This window comes from Mus pahari, chromosome 9 (assembly GCF_900095145.1).
Source record: "Mus pahari chromosome 9, PAHARI_EIJ_v1.1, whole genome shotgun sequence".
Classification (NCBI taxonomy): domain Eukaryota; kingdom Metazoa; phylum Chordata; class Mammalia; order Rodentia; family Muridae; genus Mus; species Mus pahari.
In genome coordinates, this window is record NC_034598.1 from 67,424,160 (window position 1) to 67,442,924 (window position 18,765).

An 18,765-nucleotide genomic window follows, 5' to 3' on the forward strand; every position below is an offset into this window, starting at 1 on the left:
GTAGAGTAAGCCTGTGGAGTGTCTGGATTTACTGAATAGTGTTTTCCTCAGGATCTAGACAAGTTGGTGGATCCAGAACCTGCAATAATAGGATTTCATTTTTTTTCCTTTGCAAATATATTAAATAATGGTCTGGTGGGGCTCGTGCTTGGAATCTGAATACTAGAGAGACTGAGGCCGGTAATGTGCCACAACTTTATGGCCAGCCTGCGCTTCAGAGTAAGATTTTTATCTTTAAAAAGATGGCACATAATTTTAATATTCTTTGTGAAAATGAGAATTTTATTTGTGAAAAAAAAAACACATTGCAGATAAAATTGCTATATTAGGAAAAATCAAAAACAGTTATTTAACATGAATATTCAAGTCTGTAATTCTCCTTTTGAGAAAACTTGAATTATATATTTTATTCTACATCCTACATTTAAATGCAAACTTTCTTAGGTAATTATTCAATCATGATCTAAGGTTTAAAAAAAAACGTAGATAGCACACAAGGATAGGTCAAGTGGGATAGAAATGTGAAGCTCTCAATTCTTATTTCAAAATACTAATCAGTGACTAAGAAATTTCCATTTAGCTGCTCTGTGACTTCAGAAAAGAATAAAGAAAAAAAATCCCTGCTTTGCAATCACAGGCTAGCAGTTGTTTAGTGATTTATTTCCACTTACGAAGCACAAGCTGGAAGGAAAAACAACGCACAAGAGCTTTCTGCAACTGGGAAGTTATTTGATTGTAACCCTTCTACAAATATGAATTCCATATTTAACTGTAATCAGCAACCTTTTAAAAGGCTCTTTTGAACGTAAAACTAGGTTTCCTAGAGCCCCCCATCTGTCCTAACTTGGTTTCTAATGTTTAAAGAGCTCACTGCATGGACCCTCTCTACTCAGATGCATGGGAATGAGCGTTTCCTAAAAGCAGAGGGAGCAGGGACGCAGTGTGCGCCGCCGTGAACCCACCGGCCCCGCTCCACGTGCTCACCCTTGGTGTTGCTCCTTTGCTGTCGTTCATTTCAGCTGCTGGTAGGAATCATTCAGGCTGCTGAACTGCCTGCCCTGGACATGGGGGGCACATCTGACCCGTACGTCAAAGTCTTCCTGCTGCCCGACAAAAAGAAGAAGTTTGAGACAAAAGTCCACCGGAAAACTCTCAACCCAGTCTTCAATGAACAATTTACTTTCAAGGTAGAGTTTTGGAATCCTAACGTTTCCCCTATGGTTTCAGATGAAATATGAGTTGCATCCTGACACACATAAAAGCATATGCATCAATAGCTACCCTAGGACCCCTCACAGTTACATTCGGAATATTTCACACTTTAACTCTCAGTCTAGCGAAGATTCTGCGTTGCAGGTTTTGGCTGTGTCATTTCAGCATAGAATGTAGATCTTTCAGTATCAACATCACCCCTAAGAACCCAAGGTCTAATCCATGTATAACACTGGACACTGGACTCAGACACTACACACTACACCCTGAAAACTAGGCCAAGCCTGAGAGGCCTGTTGCAGTCAGAATGGGAAAAGCTCTTCTCCAATGCTTACCTTAGTACTGCGGGAGATTTGAACACATTCAAGCCTTTCCTCCTAGCAATAAAAAGGTTATGGGATGCTCTAGCATCTGTCTTTTTCTCTAGGCTCTTCTCTGATGCTCTTCGTCATGTTGAGACACATCAGTTGACAAACAGTAACCAAGGGACATTCTGACCGTAGGACTACTCATCAAAGTGACATGCCCTGAGAGCCGCAAGGCACCTTGTAACTCTTCACTTGGAGGCCTTCATAAAAACGGTGCTTCTGGTGGAGATGTGGAATTGTTTTAAAATGTTTTCCTTAGAACAATACATTTCTGGAAAATGAAATTTCTGTGAATATGCCAGCAGGCTGATTCAAAATTACCCTGTCCAGCAGCCAGGCTTAGCAATAATGTGAGTCTCGTGTTGGCAAACATTCCAGTGGGAAATGAAACAGGGGCATGAGTCACCTCTTCAAATCTTGTTTGCAGTTTAGTGAAAGAGCAGCAGTTTTCCTATTCTTTAAAGGTTTTGAGTTTTAAAGATATAATCCCTTAGTTTTTCATGGTCATAGCATGACCATGAAAATAGCAATTAGAGCCTGAAAATTCTTGCCTTAAAAACAAGTCATTATAGGCCCTATACCAAAAATCAATTACTTAAAATCATATAGATATTAATCAATAGCATTTTATTTGGCTATATATATTCCCAAGAAGAGTTTAATAGATCCTTATATTATTTTAAGGAATTTTGAAATAATTTTATAGTGCCTTCCTCTATTACTTGTGAATCATTTCTTTTGAAGCATAGGTGGTAATATTTTACTTAGTAATGTCTATGACTACAAGAACCATTTTAAAATTTTTACTCGTCTATAAATTTTTATAATTTCCACATTATTGTATTTCAGGAAAGTAGATCAGGCTGTAACTATATTCAATGTATAATTATTTTGAACTATTCATGAAATATGTTGATTTCCACAGTAGACATTGTAAACTGTATCTTGAAATGCCAAACAGACATGCAGTAGGAGTAACAGACATGCAGTAGGAGTGGAAGCTTCTAGACTGGCCTTCAAGTCGAGTTAAATGTACTTAAAATGCTCAACATCGTCCTAAATAAATTCATCTTCTTTCTGCTAAAGTAAACTTCCATTTGGAGGGTTTGTTAATAATAAATGGCTTTAAGTGCCTACTGTGGACTCCAAGTTTAAAATATACTCACTCATTCTCAAAATGGCTCCACAGAGTGAAGAAGCCAAGCTTGTCCATGTGCCCCAGGTCCAGGTCTACCTGACCCAAAAAAGTACGGGCCTTGAGGGGTCTGTTCAGCATGATCAAATATCCAAGAAATACAATTTAAAATTTTAAGGGATTCTATATTACCACTCTAAAACTTTGATTTTATTGAAATTCAGATCTCTCAAGCTTATTTTAGATTCTTCTGAAAATAGAAAAATATTATAATTAATTTTTATTCACCTGGTTCTTATCATAGTTCACAAATGACAAAACACTCTTTGAAAAGCTCACATTTCTTATACATAAATGGCCAGTAGACTTTCATCCTTTTACCTTCTTAGTAAGAGTTCATTGAGAAGTGTTTACTGGGGCATACAGCATATACACTGATAAAATAATACATATCTAGTACAAATCAAAACAATCCCTGGATGAGACATTTTTACCCACTTTCTAAAGTGTAGCTTACTTGGTATGCACAGCTTTCCCTGAATTTTAAAAAATGTCACAAATAAACTTTCAAACCCAAAACATCTGTCCCCAGTGGACTTGAACATCTGGAGGATTCACTCCTCTGGCCTTTTGCTACTACTCATGCTAACGAGTACCACACTTACAAATGAACTTCAAGATCCATATGATAATGAATCTGTGATATTCAAAACATCAATTTTCCAGTCAGCTCATGTCAATCACTGAATTATTTTGGAAAATATGAGAGGCACCTTGTGAATTTCATTTAGCTCCTTTTAGACTACTAGCATAGCTTTTGAACAGATCAGCCCTTCATTTAACTGTGGTCTGGATCAGTGCTTCTCAGCCCTCCTAATGCTGCGACCCTTTAATACAGTTCCTCACGTTGTGGAGACCCCCAACCATAAAATTATTTTGTTGTTACTTCAGAACTGTGATTTTCCTACTGTTATGAATAATAATGTAAATACCTGTGTTTTCTGGTGGTCTTAGATAATGCCTATAAAAGGGTCATTTAACACCCTCCCTTAAGAGGTTGCAACCAACAGGTCTAGATGGTATGAAAAGGTGGTATCCATTAAACTGTAGTGTCCAAATAACTTGACACTTTCGAAACCAGCTATACCCCACGGATATAACGAGTAACAATATTATTTTGCAAGAGATGGTTATATAGTCCAATGCAGTTGACTTTCTTATTCTTTCATTGATTATGAAGTATTTATAACTAATAGGAAGATAATACCAACTGTTTCTAAAATGTAGTAAAATAATAACTCACTAGAGCAGTTTCCCATTTTTCTCCCAAGTAGTTCAAGAAATTGGCTAACTCAGTGTAAAGGAAAAGATCCTGTTCTGTTTCTCTAATACACATATCCAAAGCTGTCTATGAGTACCAGCTCCCCAGCATCCTGTGACCGGAAGTCTTCCCCTCATCTCCTCCCATGCAGGTGCCATACTCGGAATTAGGTGGCAAGACACTGGTGATGGCTGTGTATGATTTTGATCGCTTCTCCAAGCACGACATCATTGGAGAGTTCAAAGTTCCTATGAACACGGTGGATTTTGGCCACGTCACCGAGGAGTGGCGCGATCTCCAGAGTGCTGAGAAAGAAGAGGTAGGAAACTCATTGGCACTTCTAACATGGCAAAGCTGTGCTCATTCACCTGTTGCTATTCAAATCCTAAGCCAGAGAGAGAGAGATCTTCCCGAAGGGGGACATGGACCTTTAAAAACCGACGCTGCCAAAACATTCAGAGGGGTGGCATGACCCTGCTAAAATATATGCAGGACTTCTGGGTGGGATTTAAAAGAGAATAGAGAGATAGCATGCACTGGGAATATAAACAATCCCTTCCTTTAGAAGACAGAGAGCAATCATCTTGTATTGTCTGCGTGGGTTTTAGAACGGTCACAGTGAAGTAAACAGGCACTTTTCCCTTGATTATGTCTGCATAGTGAGGTTTGTTCTTTCTCGTGCAGACATTGAAGCATAATGGGTTAAAAAAAAGAAAGGAAGGAAGGAAAGAAGAAACTATTACACACAAAAGCTGATATTAAGTCCATTTTTTTAAGTGAGTCACATCTTTGTAGTACTGTGCACATTGTTTTTCTCCTGGTTTTAATAGCCCAGTATTATTTTTCTGTCATTTTAAAAAGAGTTCAATATCCACAGTGAATTTACACTCCATAGTAACCAGTTCTGTTGGCTTGTGCTCTGCCTGCTTGGCATGGGAGTTTGTCTGTGTGAGTGTCTCAGCAGGCTAATATTAGAAAAACAAACAGCCCTTAACGTCTCTCAGTTCTAAACAAACTCCGTTCACAGCCCCTGGCAATCATTTTCCAGGATCTCTATGTATAGTCTCTCTGGGACCACATAGATCTCAGCCTAGCTCATCACCATGAGAATCCTTTCAGCTGCTGACACCTACAAGCTTCAGACCCCTAATAGAATATGAAAACTTTGACCACAATATGTTTTATTATTTTGTTCTATAAAAGGAAGCAGAATGATTTATCACTGCTTTGTGAAAATAATATTAATCAAACATCACATTCTTTAATATTGAAAGCAGAGTTTGCCCTACTGTGAAAGGGTACCAATAGAAGAAAAATCCTGAAAAATACCAAATTTTTAACTTTTAGGGTTTTACATAGAACTCTTTCTTATACGTGAGCGAATATTGATGCCATTTCAAGCACACATATGATGAGAAAGCCAATTATTCAGTAATACTATTTTTAGGCAACAAACTAGTGAGCTGTTCCATGAGTTTTTGGTTTGTACTTGAATGTAACACATATTTACTGACTGACTGGGAGTCATTATCTTACTCGCTTTTGGTTGGCTATGACCCACTTATGTCTGAGGAGGCAAGGCTGTTTCCTGGGTTCATGGCTCTCCCTGCTTACAGGTTCATGGTGGAGGATTCTACAGTCACCACCAGTGGCTTTCCGAGACGCGTTTTTGCCCGTGTTTAGAAAGGCTGCCTGGTGGTCTGTATTCTTACAAAACTTCCTCGAGTAACTGTGGAGCTTTGAGACTTACCACTGAACCAGCAGGTCGGACCTAAGTAGACGACATTCCTTCTCTCTCTCGGTGTTCCCAGCTTCCTCTTCCTGTTTTCTCCTCCCATAACTTCTTAGCTACATCTGTCATCCAAATCATGGAAAACAACTCATTCTGAAAATAGTAATGACCAGATTTCTAGAAACATACTGCCATCCTTTTGAGCAAAAATAACAGGTGTGGGTAAGAGTCTCCAGTCGCCTCTTCTGCCACCTCCAACCTGTCCCTTTTGTCACCAGCTACACTGGATTCTGAGGAAAGGCTCACCTTAAAATCATAGTCCTTCCTCATTGCAACTCTACCTAATCCATTTATTAGCCCTGGCCACTTAAGCCCTTTCAAATTCATTGTTTTATTCTAAAGAATGGCCTAACGTGATCAATAAGATTGACTGTAGAACTCCTCCCATAGCGTCTGTCAGACTCCAGTAGAGGAGAGGCTGGTTGCCCCTTTTCTCTTCATGGCCGGTCTTCACTTCCTTCTCATCTTTCCTCTGTCTACACCAACTCAACTCTCTCTTCTCACAACATTTCACTGCCCACAAGCCACTGGGTGATTTTAATGGTAAACAACAAACCGTTCTTCGATTTCAACAAACATTTGAGCACATTCCTCTTTGGTCTTCACTCTGGAAGAGTAACTGTGGTCCAGTGGAGAGGTCATATCCCCTATTGTGAAGTGAAAAACTTCCTAAAACGTGTCACTCCATGTGTCTCAGCTCAGCATGATGACTAGGGGCCTCGAGACCCTTTCTCCTATGAAAGAAAAAGGACCCAATTATATTTCCTAGCTCAGGACTTCCTTGTTCTGTGTTATGTGCTGTGCTGTTTTCTGCTACTGTTTATTAACTGCACAGAGTAAGAATTGCACGCGAATAAACTGGTGTCTTGGACAGACATTACTTCTAATGACTTCAAAGAACTGTTTTCCCATCCCCAGTCTTCATTTCACCTCTCAATTTTAAATATCACTTTAATGTCAAAAAGACTTAAAGGGACAGCTTGGGAACCAGAAAGCGTCACCACGGCAAACTACTCAATCAGGGACTTGGATAGAAGGCAGGTTAAAGCAGGCCCACAGAGCTCCACACCTGTAACAGTGATAGAAGAGGAAGAGTTGACAATCTAAAGTCGTAAGATATGAAGCAGTGCCATGAGCAAAAGCTTGCGTGCTATTTCAGTGACGATTCATGTGCAAGCCGTTTATGAAGGATGAGCAACTGGCCTGTGTCACAGCTTGGGATGTAACACACTCTACACAGGTTCAGCTAGGAGACTTAAGCAGTGTGCACTGTAGCTCCAGATACCAAGAGTTAGATTCCACTGCTGGTGCGGTTCCCATCTGGTTCAGTGTTCCTCACATAGACGCAAAGCTTCTAGCTGGTTCCACTTCGCTGCCGTGTTCTCTTTGCTTTGTTGAATAGGAGTACTTCCTTTTCCATCTCCGCATGTCTCACCAGATGACGGTGGAATTTGACCCTGGAGATGATACACCCTTTCTCTCAGGAGGTGGCTCCATAGAAAACCATTAACTTTATCCAGTTTTGCTCAGTGTGCAGCCTCCAAGCCTTGTGTGTATATAAACAATACACACAGTTCTCTTCCATTTGTGTAAGGCCTCCAATAGGAACGGCATCAGGCCGTCTGTGCCGAAATTTTCATGTTTCTCTTTTGTTTGATCAATCAAAGTATAGTTTCTCATCTCACCCAAGGTTATATCTGGAACTAACCATCACACTTTCAGAACAATCTACTCATTTCACGTTACTTCAAATACTACAGTCAGTAGCTATGATTGCATGCCTGTTTTTATAAATTTAGCTTAGAATTTGTGTCATCCCTGCATCCAGTGTCAGGCACAACAATGTATTGTCACCCCTTATATTTTCTTATTTTTCTTCTCATCTCTAAGATGGTACAAGGAATACATAGCAGTAGAACACACATGGACACTTTTGTCTTCATTTGCACATTTTTTTCCTTTGCTTGCACATTTGCCCTGGTGAGCTGCAAGCTCTCAGGCCTGCCACTGCTTTTTCGCCAGTAGAAAGTAAGTCTATCACCTCTTTTTGTGTGAATTTGTTAGAGTGCTTTTTAAATGAGGCTCTGTAATCCAGTGTAAATGGGAAAAAAATTGATTGCTGAATTAAAACAAGTTGGGGCATAATTTAATTAGTACCCAGGCAGAAGGGAAGAGAAACTACTTTAGGTCTTTAATGGGAAATCAATTTTGCAAGAAAATTTCACATTTTTAAGCCTAATTAGAAAAACATTTACTTCACAGAAAAGCATTTTGAGAATACATTTTCAATCAAATGGCAGGGTTTTTTTTTTTTTTTTTTTTTTNGNTTCCAGTGGTCAATTACGTGCTACTTCTCTGAAATGAGTTAAAGTTATTTCTTACAGCATCCTTATGGCCAAAGATCATCAAACAATTGAAGTTTTCTAAGCACATTTAGGAATTTGATGGCAATTCAGGCTGTCAGAGACATTTCCCCCAACACATACCAACAAACAAGTGTGCAGAATGCAAACAGCTCCAAGTGACACATGAACAGTAACCTTGCCTGTCACTCACAGGCTGTCATGTTTAGGAAGGACCCTAAAAACACTCACTTACATCCACAGCCCTTCAGGAGGCCATAGATAGTGTGCTTCCAGACAGGAGCAGGCTTATTCCTTCCCAATGAAAAAAGTTGGGGGTGGGGGGCGGCGGGAGGGGCAGGCACAGGGGAAGATTGTTGCTGATACTTTTAGTTGACAGTTACATAAACAACAGTTTTCTCCTGCTATTTTGTTTTTGTAATGTCCTGTTCACTATACTTTCCTTCCCATGAACCTCATATTCATCCTGTTTCTGTGATTCATGTAGAGCCATATAGGTTAGCTTTAACTAAGTTTTAACAGTAAAGATTAGATTAAACAATGATTAAGTCTCTACTCGAAAGATGAAAATGAAAGTCAGAGGAATATGAGAATAGGTTCCAAGAAGAAATCAAATAATATGATCCAAATCCAAGTATATTATGCCTAGAAAAATTGCGGTTAAACAAATATATGGTACAACAGATACAACTGAGCAGTACTGGAGTATTTTTATAGTATATTAGACCATGATACACTGTAGGATTGTCAGTATCTGTAGGTCCATTCTATGGGACTCATATATCGACTTCACTTTACCCTACAGAAGCATAGACACACTTGATATTTTATGATGTGTCTTTGACAAGAATTTCAATCACTAATTGTATTTTCATGTATAACAAATACTGTTAGCTTCATAATGTAGTTAAAAGTATCATATATATATTGATATACATACATATATACATTCATATATATTGAGATGTGTACACATAAATTTCAATCTCGTATAATTGTGCTCCTAAAAGTTTAATAATTTAATTGAGGATTCTCTATAAAAGCAATATAAAGTGGACTCATTTAAAGCAAGAGCTAGCCTTGAAGAAGGCTCTCGATTCTGTCAAAACGCCATCTAAGTAGTATCTACTGCTCCTCCTCCATCGCCACCTCCTCCTTCCCAGGGCTAGCCACACAAAGGCCTGGCTCTCCAAACTCACCCGTGTCCTGCGCAGACCCTTTGATGTGCTAGCACCAGCATCTGCATGCTCACATGCGCACGCACACACAAACGATAGTTCCCATAACATTAGAAAACCAGTGACCACAGGACATTTCAGTAACTTGTCCAGGTCCACACAGCAATGCTAGAGGCAAACTTTACATGCATTTCTGAAATCCACACACTGTTTCACCGAAATCTTTTTCAAATTGTCTCTTTTGATCCTCTTAGCCCTAAAATGTAGCTATAAATTACATTTTTATGCAAACTACCAACTTTGGCTCACTTATTTGAAACCTGTGGTCATATGGGATATAAGGAATGTCCATGTGTATTGATAGGATAGCCCTTTTAGATTGTAATGTATTGTAAATCTATACAAGAGAGCAAAATCTCATTAACTGGATCATTTTTACTATTTCACAAAGGTATTATTTCATAGATAATCAGCATGATTTCCATCCAAAATGTAAAACCTTAAAATTGAATGATACTCTTTAACACAAATGAATCACTGTTATGTGCATGAATATGTATTAATACAAGGAAAGCACAAGGCATTTACTTTCCATAAAAAATTTAAATAAATACATTCCTTTCATTCATCCAAAACATATATTGAATATCTATTACATGAGCATGTAAAGAAACAAAATGTATTAAACAGATGGTTAATGTACATAGAAAATGGTCGGTCAATGAGGTAAATTTTTCTAGTGTAAAATAATGACTAATGAAACTGCACAAAGAACCAATAAGATTTTATATCCAAATGCTACATTCAGCTAAGAGATGGGGGATGAGGAGGTTCCATGGAAGAGCTTGAGCTGGTACTTAAGGCTGAGCAGGGGTGAGAGAGCCGGCTCATATCCTGGACCATTTGTTGCCTCACGATTGATCTGAGTTCCATCCCCAGGATCTACAAGGCAGAGAGAAAGGCCAGGTTATTTTTGTTTGTTTGAAACAGGGTTTCACTATGTAGTCCTTGCTGTCCTTGAACTATTGATATAGTTCAGGCTGGCCTCCTACTCATGGAGATCTGTCTGCTTCCGCTTCTCAAGCGCTGGGACTAAAGGTGTGAGTGACCACACCCAAGCCTGCCCCCACCCCTCAGAGAGCAAACTCTGAAGCTTGTTCTCTGATCTCCACATAGACGCTGAGAAACACGCACCTAAGCATGTATGTGCCCACACACAAACACAGTGAATGGAACAACGGCTTTAACTGAGTAGAATTTGAACAAACAAAGAGAAACCAAGAGGAAAAGAGGTCAGCAAAGGCAAGGCCAATTAAGAGTGAAAACTTGATTTGGTGTCTTGAGGAGTAAGATTGGAATAAGTAACTTAATGACAGTCTGTCCCTTAAATATTGGACTGAAAAATCAGACTAGAAAGGGTAAGCTCTGAGAACTTAGACTAGACATCAAACATGAAGTGGCTCACCCCACCCACTCCCCCCTCACACACACACACACACACACACACACACACTCAAGTGAACATTCTGCTTCTTATCGCTCATCTTATATGGTTCCTGGGCAACCTGTGGGGTTACTCTTTGTGTTGTCATTTTGTATATTGAGTAGGAGAATTTATCCTGGGCCACACATTGATTTAGACCCAGCACAGTTGGGCTCCAGAACCCACTTGTTCTTAGCTCCGTGGCATCGCCAGTATGTTGACAGACCTCAAAAGAGCACAAGGTTATTTTCTGTGCCTACTTTGTCTGCAAGACATACAATAAGTTTTTTAGCATGTAGTTATGTAGTAAGAATTTTTCTTTTACAAACATGGATCATCAGCCATATTAACAACAAAAGGTGGATGTCTGTCTGTCCCAGTGACCATGATTGCAGCAAAGCCCTACATACTTTGGGGTTACAGCCCCCATCTTTTAATATCTTTCTCTTTGTACAAAATATTATTCAGTCCCTCCTGCTCAACCGTGGCTTATCTTTGCCTTTCTATTCCATCGAATTGGTCCTAAACCTTGTAGACTCCAACAGTGATAATGGGTTGAAAGGGAGCTAGGCAAGAGAGTTTTAGCTACAGTGGAAACCAGCCAAGTGGGTGTTCTTTTGAGGCACGCATTCTGATTTTGAGCAAAATGTTCTGAACATTAGCCGTGCTCTGTGGTCTCTCAAAAGGCTTATTGTGGGGCAAATTCTCACTGAATTTCATGAATTTCTCATAAATTTTGATGCATGTTGTGCCAAGGAAATCGATTTTTTTTTTAAATAGAAATGAGTGTAGGTGTTAGGGTGTTTTTTTACTTCTTCTTTTTATCCAAAGCATAAAAGAAGTGAAAGTTAGTTAGTTGAACTTCAAGTAAAATTGAGCAGAGTAGTGGGAGCTGAAAGAGGAACAAATCAGAATGGAAGGAGCAAGGAAAAAGTGGGATAAAGTAGCCCACTACTCTCACTTGTCTGGGTCGGGCTCCACGAGGGTTGGTGGTTTGTGGGTTTTTGGTTTTGTTTTTGTTTTTTGAGTGGGAAGCAAGGCAGGAGAATGTCTTGTTCTATCTTGCACATATTTGAATCTTTCAAAATGTAAACTTCCCTGATGAGCTTGTCATGTGTTTTGGCACCACTTTTTTGTTATTATCCTGTTTGCGAATCTTCAAATGAAATGTTTTTACCTTCTGTCTTCTCCTACCTACCTTTGGGCAAGCCAAATGTTTGTATTGTGAAATCTTTAATCCGTTACAATCTGTTACTCCACAATTAGAGGAAATGTCAGCAGTTGGGTTGTACTAGTGCTCCAGAGGGAGGAGGAAGACTCACTGAGCAGTCAAGCCTTATGTAAGTAAAGAGAAGGGAACAGGGCCACATCCCTGACCGAGAACAAGAGCTTTAAAATACTGCTAAGTAATTTTGTACTTTTGTCTGTTCAAGATAACGTTGGTTTGCCCCTTTTATGGGACAAGGATTGTGTTAATTCCTGGAATATGATAAATGAAATAGTCCTACTCAACCTAGGCAGTGAGGCAAAGCCACGGGGTAGATTAAAGCTCTAGACTCAACTACACAAGCCAACTGTAATAGTACTTCTTTGCAAGGCGTATTTGCTCTTATTATTTAAGTTAATATTACTAGTATCTGTGGGGAAAGTTACATAAAGTGCTTCCAATAATATTTGGTACCAGCTAAATAATACATATTAGTATGATTTGGGGTGACGCAAATACACGTCACAGCCTGCATTTTCTTGCCAACTGGAAAAACATAGTTGTGGCCACTGGGCTCACATGTTTCCTTTGAGAAGACAGAGAAGCCTAGGAACTTGAAAGATATTGCAGATGGCCTCAGTAGAGGAAAATGTGCCTAGATGTGATGAGCAGGCATCGTGGGGTATATTAATATTTCCACAAAGGCCAGGTCTGGGGAAGGCTCAGCAGGTGGAATGGAAGACGGCACATACACAGTGCTGCCAACATTTCAGGCTTCCCTAAACTAAGAAGTTTTTGTTTTGGTTTGTTTTGACCCAGATAGCACAATTGCTGAGGAGGGTGCAGAGAAATTAGGAACTGTGTCTGTTGCCAATAGAAAGGGTACAACAGTTTAGAAAACAATCATGAGGAAATGTGTGCATACACTATCACACAAGCATATTCCTAACAGTGCTTTCACAAAAGACTAAAGCAGAAACAACCTAATTGTTCATCTGTTGGTGAGTTGATAAAAAGAGGATCTACCTCACAGTGGAATATTATTCAGCCATGAAGAGACATGTTGTACTGAGAGGCGTAATAATACTGATGAACCGCACTAGGACACATACAGTGTCCTGATGGTTAAAGAAGAGGAAGAGCTTGGTGTGAAGATAGATAGTGACTATGGGTTTCTTGCTGGAGTGATGAAAATAATGTAAAATTGGTAATGTGGTCATATAATCCTGTAGATATATCAAACTATGTGGATTAAGCTTATTATTAAATTATACAAATTTTATGAAGTATATATTAAGATGGCTATTAAAATCCTCAGCTACTGGTACTCCAAACACAAAGCATGCAACAGTTCATCTGGAACTGCATTTGAGAACTCGGTCTGCAGATGGCCCTCTAGATATTCTCTTAAAAGTTTAGGGATGCTTCTTCAAATATTCTCGTCTCTCAAGCCTAGGCCACTTGCTTCCAAGACTGTGTTCCTGGCTCCAGAACTCTTAGCAATGGGTTGGGACTAGGATTCTCCTTTTATAGACTAGAAACTCAGGTTTACATCATGTGCCCAGCTAGTAAGAACTCAGGACTTGTATACAGCCATTTTCACATGCCCAACTTCCTTTAGGTAAGAATTGCAGAATTAAATTCTCCTAACATTTTCATGTTGGGAGATTATTCAGAACTAGTCCATTTTGCTACTCACTTTCATGTGGTGGCTTATTGGAGATCCCCAGTTGGGGTTTTTTTGGACTTTGTTATGGCATCAAGAATTTGTAAATGGCAAACCCTGCATACTCTAGAGGGAAACCTCCACGTGCTATTTTGAGAAAGGGACATAATATCGAAATGCCTTCTGAATACTTATCCTTACCCCTTAGTGAAGCTATCACCTCTCGTGGGAGAAGCTACTTAGTGAAGTGGCCAGAAGTTAACGTGAACACTTAACAACTAGCCAACATGTAGAGAGGAAGTGATTGTCAAGGGTTCTCTCCCAAATGGGACATGTATATCTCCAGTCACTGCAAGTCTTAGGAACATTGTGAAGAGGATATCTTAAGAGAGCGTGAGTTAGGAGAGGATGGCAGCAAAATATTGTCTTCTGGACATGATGGGACCATTGCACTCATGAACCTAGTGACAGCTGCCTACACCAGATCAAGATAGTCAACATTCTAGCATAGATGGAGAAGGCTCATGAGAACACAGCCCTAGCATAGATCTATTGGCATGTTGATGGCTTCTGGAGAGAGGGTCGGTTTTCTTCACAGAATTGGCCCCTGGTCAGTTGACCATTCCCCAATGAGAGCTGTACACCTATGTGCATAGCAGCAGCATAGACAAGGTGAGTTATAAAGAGTAAAGAGGATATAGAGTTGGGATGGAGACAAAGTAGGGGTGAGTCTTCTAGGAGAGAATTTAAATGGGTAGCGTATAGATGTAATATATATGTGTATATATGTATATATCATATGTATCATATTTTTTTAAAACCTGGGATGACTGAGTTGCAGGTAACTCCATATATGAGCATATTACAAAATCTATTGCATAGAATCCACTCACATTTCTTGTCTTTCTTTCTTACCTCTCAGTCAGTGCCCCCATCCCCATCCTTGACATCAGCAGTTCCCATCTCTCACCACACGCAGCACATTACAGCTTTCATCCTTGTCATCTGACACACAATGCTACAACATAAAGAGATGACCCATTTACATGTGTTTTTCTCTCTACACAGAGATTGATCTGTACATCTCAGTATGTCACTCTCAGGCAAAAGAGTGTCACCCGTCAAATGAGTAGACAACTCCAGTTCCAAACCACTCAAATTGAAAAGTGCAAAATAGATGTATACATAAGTTACTTTTTCAACACAAGGATGTCAAATATGAAATAAATACCTACAATAAAAAATAGGCCATGAAATAGCTGTTTCTGTCTTATGGATGAAAACAACCCCTAACTTCCAGAACCACCTAGAGGGTCACTGGATATTTTCACTCCCACTGTGGAGCCAGTGGCAGTCTCTGTATAATTTACCATCCCTGTTCCCTCTTCCCAGATTGCAGTTAGCCGAAGGGGAAGTAGAATGGTCTCTGAACTTCCCACATAGCTGATGAGAAGTCTCGGCCAACAGCTTCCTCAAAAACAGGTTCTGGCCCTTGTCTTCTTGACATCCATATAATATCTCCCCGTCCTCTTCCCTCTCCTCTCTCACTTCTTTCTCCCTCCCCTCCCTCTTACTTACTTACTTACCCTCTCCTCTTACTCTGTTTAATGCCTCCTAATCACAAATGACATACAGTCATTTCCTCCTACCAGCCCCCAAAATGCTATAAACTGCTGGGGGCAGCATACAACCAGGTGTCCCTGAGACATCTTGCTTTGGGGCGCCTCACATACTGCAGAGCCTTGGGCAGTAGGGAAGCAAGTGCAGCAAACTCAATCTAAGCGAACCACCCATCTACCATCCTAAAATGCTTCCTGGGATGTTGCTTCTCCCAGAGAGACTTCTTTCCTCATCCTATGACCAGACCCAGCTGCCAGCATCCTCCTGAGAGCTCTAAGTACACCCACTCACCTTTCATAATGGATTGGAGAGCATAACCAGGAGCAATTCTGGGGTCCTGGCTTAACTACTACATAGAGCTCATGTTTGTCAGTGAAATGGAGGGCCTCACCTACAATTCTAGCCAAAAAGGAAAATTCAGACCTACCTCTGGTCAAGATTTCTCACATGTTAGGCTGCATACAGTATAGACTATGGACAATGCTACTGGTCACCAAGTTAACCAAGAGTCCTTTAGTTTGATCTGTCATATTTATATAAATGATTCAATAGTCTCACAAAGTGTTTGATGGAATTTCACTTTCTACTATGTTTAAAAATAGGAAATGGATGTGTGTTTTAGTTTAACACTGAACCAATACAATGTTAAAAACACTTGCTTAATTATATCTCAGTGCCAGAAAAATAAAAATAGAGATTAGAATATTAAAACTGAGGAAAAGTTTGGACTTCTAATGTTTTTATTTGAACCTATTTTTAGATCACCAATGTCACAAAGCGGGATTATAGAAAACAACCTTTGAAAGGACTGCTGCCTTTATCAGGGTCTCTATTACTATGATGAAACACCATGACCGAAAAGCAAGTTGGAGAGAAAAGGGTTTATTGGACTTAAACTTCCAGATCTATAGTCCATCACTGAAGGAAGTCAGGACAGAAACTGAAGCAGGAACCTGAAGGCAGGAGTTGATGCAGAGGCCATGGAGGGTGCTGCTTACTGAATTGTTCAATGTGCTTTTGTACAGAACCCAGGACCATCAGTCCAGGGATAGCACCACCCACAGTGGGATGGGTCCTTCCCCATTGATCACTAATTGAGAAAATGCCTTACAGCTGGATTTCATTGTGGCATTTCCTCAACTGAGGCTCCTACTTCTGATGACTCTAGCTCGGGTCAAGTTGACTCACAAAACCAGCCTGTGTAACCTGCCTGTGTAGCATAGTCAGCAATGCTTCACTTACAACCTGTGCAGGGAGGGACACACAGGTCTCTTTAAGATCACTGGTGTTCCAAGCAGTACCTTACTGATGCCGTATGTGCACTAAAAATGATGAAGACAGCGAAAGTGCCTCAGTAGGATTGCCTGATTCTAGTTTTACGTACGAAGGCCGTTTGATTCCCTTTTGATAAACAGTGCTTCTGATGCTTCGTTATTCGAAAAGTCTGGCACAGTGCTTAATATGGCTTTAACGGGACCTTAAAGTCACCTCTATGCAGTGTCATGAGAATGGCTCTGTGCAAGGGTTGTGTTCTGTCACTTGGTCTTGATGCTACTACTATTGCATAGGCATCACGATTATGCCTACCTTAATGACCAAGAGGCTGAAAAGCAAAGATGAATTACATGTGGAGAAGCAGATGCCAGTAGGAGGGCTGCAATCAGACTGTACTGGAAGGCACTGGTTAGTACATTATGTAAATTAGCTTCTAGCTGTGAAAGAAGTCAAAGGACCAGTGTCTCAGTTTCTCCACACATATACAATCTTCACATAGCCAATCATTTATTTTCCTCATTCTCGTTCACCCAACTCCAAGGTCACTCAAGAGGGACACAAGAGGAACCACAGCAGCCTGTCTCTGCAGCATGTCCAATCACAGGACTCTTGACTACTTGAAACTCTCTCCTGAGTCACCCCTTCTCAACAGATAAATGTGACGATCCCACAAAGGTTAGGATCCTGCGCACCCATCATTCCCCATCCCTGTAGTCTATCACACAGCCTGCCTGGAAAGAGAAATGACTGCATCTCTCTTTTACACCCCTTTACACCAGATAAGATGACCTGCATGGTGCAGAACATCCCACCTGCTAAATATACTTTAAGAACCAAAGACTAATGTCACATTTCCCAAATACAATTTAGAAGGATATCCCTAAGCATGGGAGAAACTCCTTTCAAAACTATTTTTTTTCTATTCAAGGAAAGTTAAGGTTTCCCTATTTTTTTTTCTTCCCAAGACAGGGTATTACTGTGTAGTCCTAGCTGACCTGGACCTCACTATATAGGCCAGGCTGGACAGAAACCTACAGAGATCTACCTGCCTCTGCCTCCCAATGGTTGGATTAAAGCTATTTTAATCATTCTTTTATTGCTGTTAAGAGACATGATGACCAAGGTAACTCTTTAACTGGGTGTTTTTTTGTTGCTGTTGTTGTTGTTTGTTTGGGGTTTTTGGGGGTTTTGGTTTTGGTTTTTTTGTTTTGTTTTGTTTTTTTCGAGACAGGGTTTCTCTGTATAGCCCTGGCTGTCCTGGAACTCACTTTGTAGACCAGGCTGGCCTCGAACTCAGAAACCTCTGCCTCCCGAGTGCTGGGATTAAAGGTATGTGCCACCACACCCGGCTTTTGACTGGGTGTTTGCTCACAGTCTCAGAGGTTTAGTCCATTATCATCATGGCAAGAACCATGGTGGCCTACATGGCACTGGAGCAGTAACTGAGAGTTTAATCCTGATCCTCAGGCAGAGAGAAAGAGGGGGCATGGGCTGGCATGGGCTTTTGAAATTTTGAAGCCCATCCCCACTGATACACTTTGTCCAACAAAGCCACACACAGCTACTCCAAAAAGCCACACTTCCTTGTCCTTCTAATCCTTTCAAACAGTGCCAGTCCCTGGTGACTGAGCCTTGAAATGTATGAGCCTATGGGGACCATTCCTATTTAAACTGCCACAGAAGGCACACACATCATGCCTGACTTAAAAAATGGTTTTTGTACACTTTATTTTGATCATATTCTTTCCTTTATCCAAAAACTCTTCCCACCTCTCTATGCACCCAACTTCCTCTCAAAACTAAAATAAAAATGAAACAAATGAAAATTAAACCAGTAAGACAAAAAATACAAAACTAAAACAATGCCCCCCCAAAAAAGGCCATTTTGTGTTGGCCATTTTCTCCTAAGTATGGGGCCTGCCCAGAAGTGTGGTTGACATACTCAGTATTAGTCAACTTGAAAATACTTATTTCCCTCTCCAAGCAAATCAATTGCAAATTGCAACTTTGTTTTGGGTAGCACTTTGTGTTCATTCTCCTTCTCAGTGCTGGGATTTTTCTCTGGTTTGAACCTTTGCAGCTTTGCAGGTCTCCTATGTGTGTTTCCACATTCTCTGTGAGGTGTGTGTGTGTGTGTGTGTGTGT

The 18,765-nt window shown here is 40.2% G+C and overlaps 1 protein-coding gene across 2 annotated transcripts in view; it reads left to right on the top strand.

Moving 5' to 3' along the window:
- Syt1 (synaptotagmin 1) overlaps window positions 1–18,765 on the top strand; it is a 425,848-nt gene that overhangs the window by 378,215 nt on the left and 28,868 nt on the right. For both annotated transcript variants that reach the window (XM_029542073.1, XM_029542074.1), the window contains exons 7-8: window positions 1,020–1,187; window positions 4,188–4,355. In XM_029542073.1, the coding sequence (XP_029397933.1) occupies window positions 1,020–1,187; window positions 4,188–4,355 (336 nt within the window). The remainder of the gene's footprint in view (window positions 1–1,019; window positions 1,188–4,187; window positions 4,356–18,765) is intronic.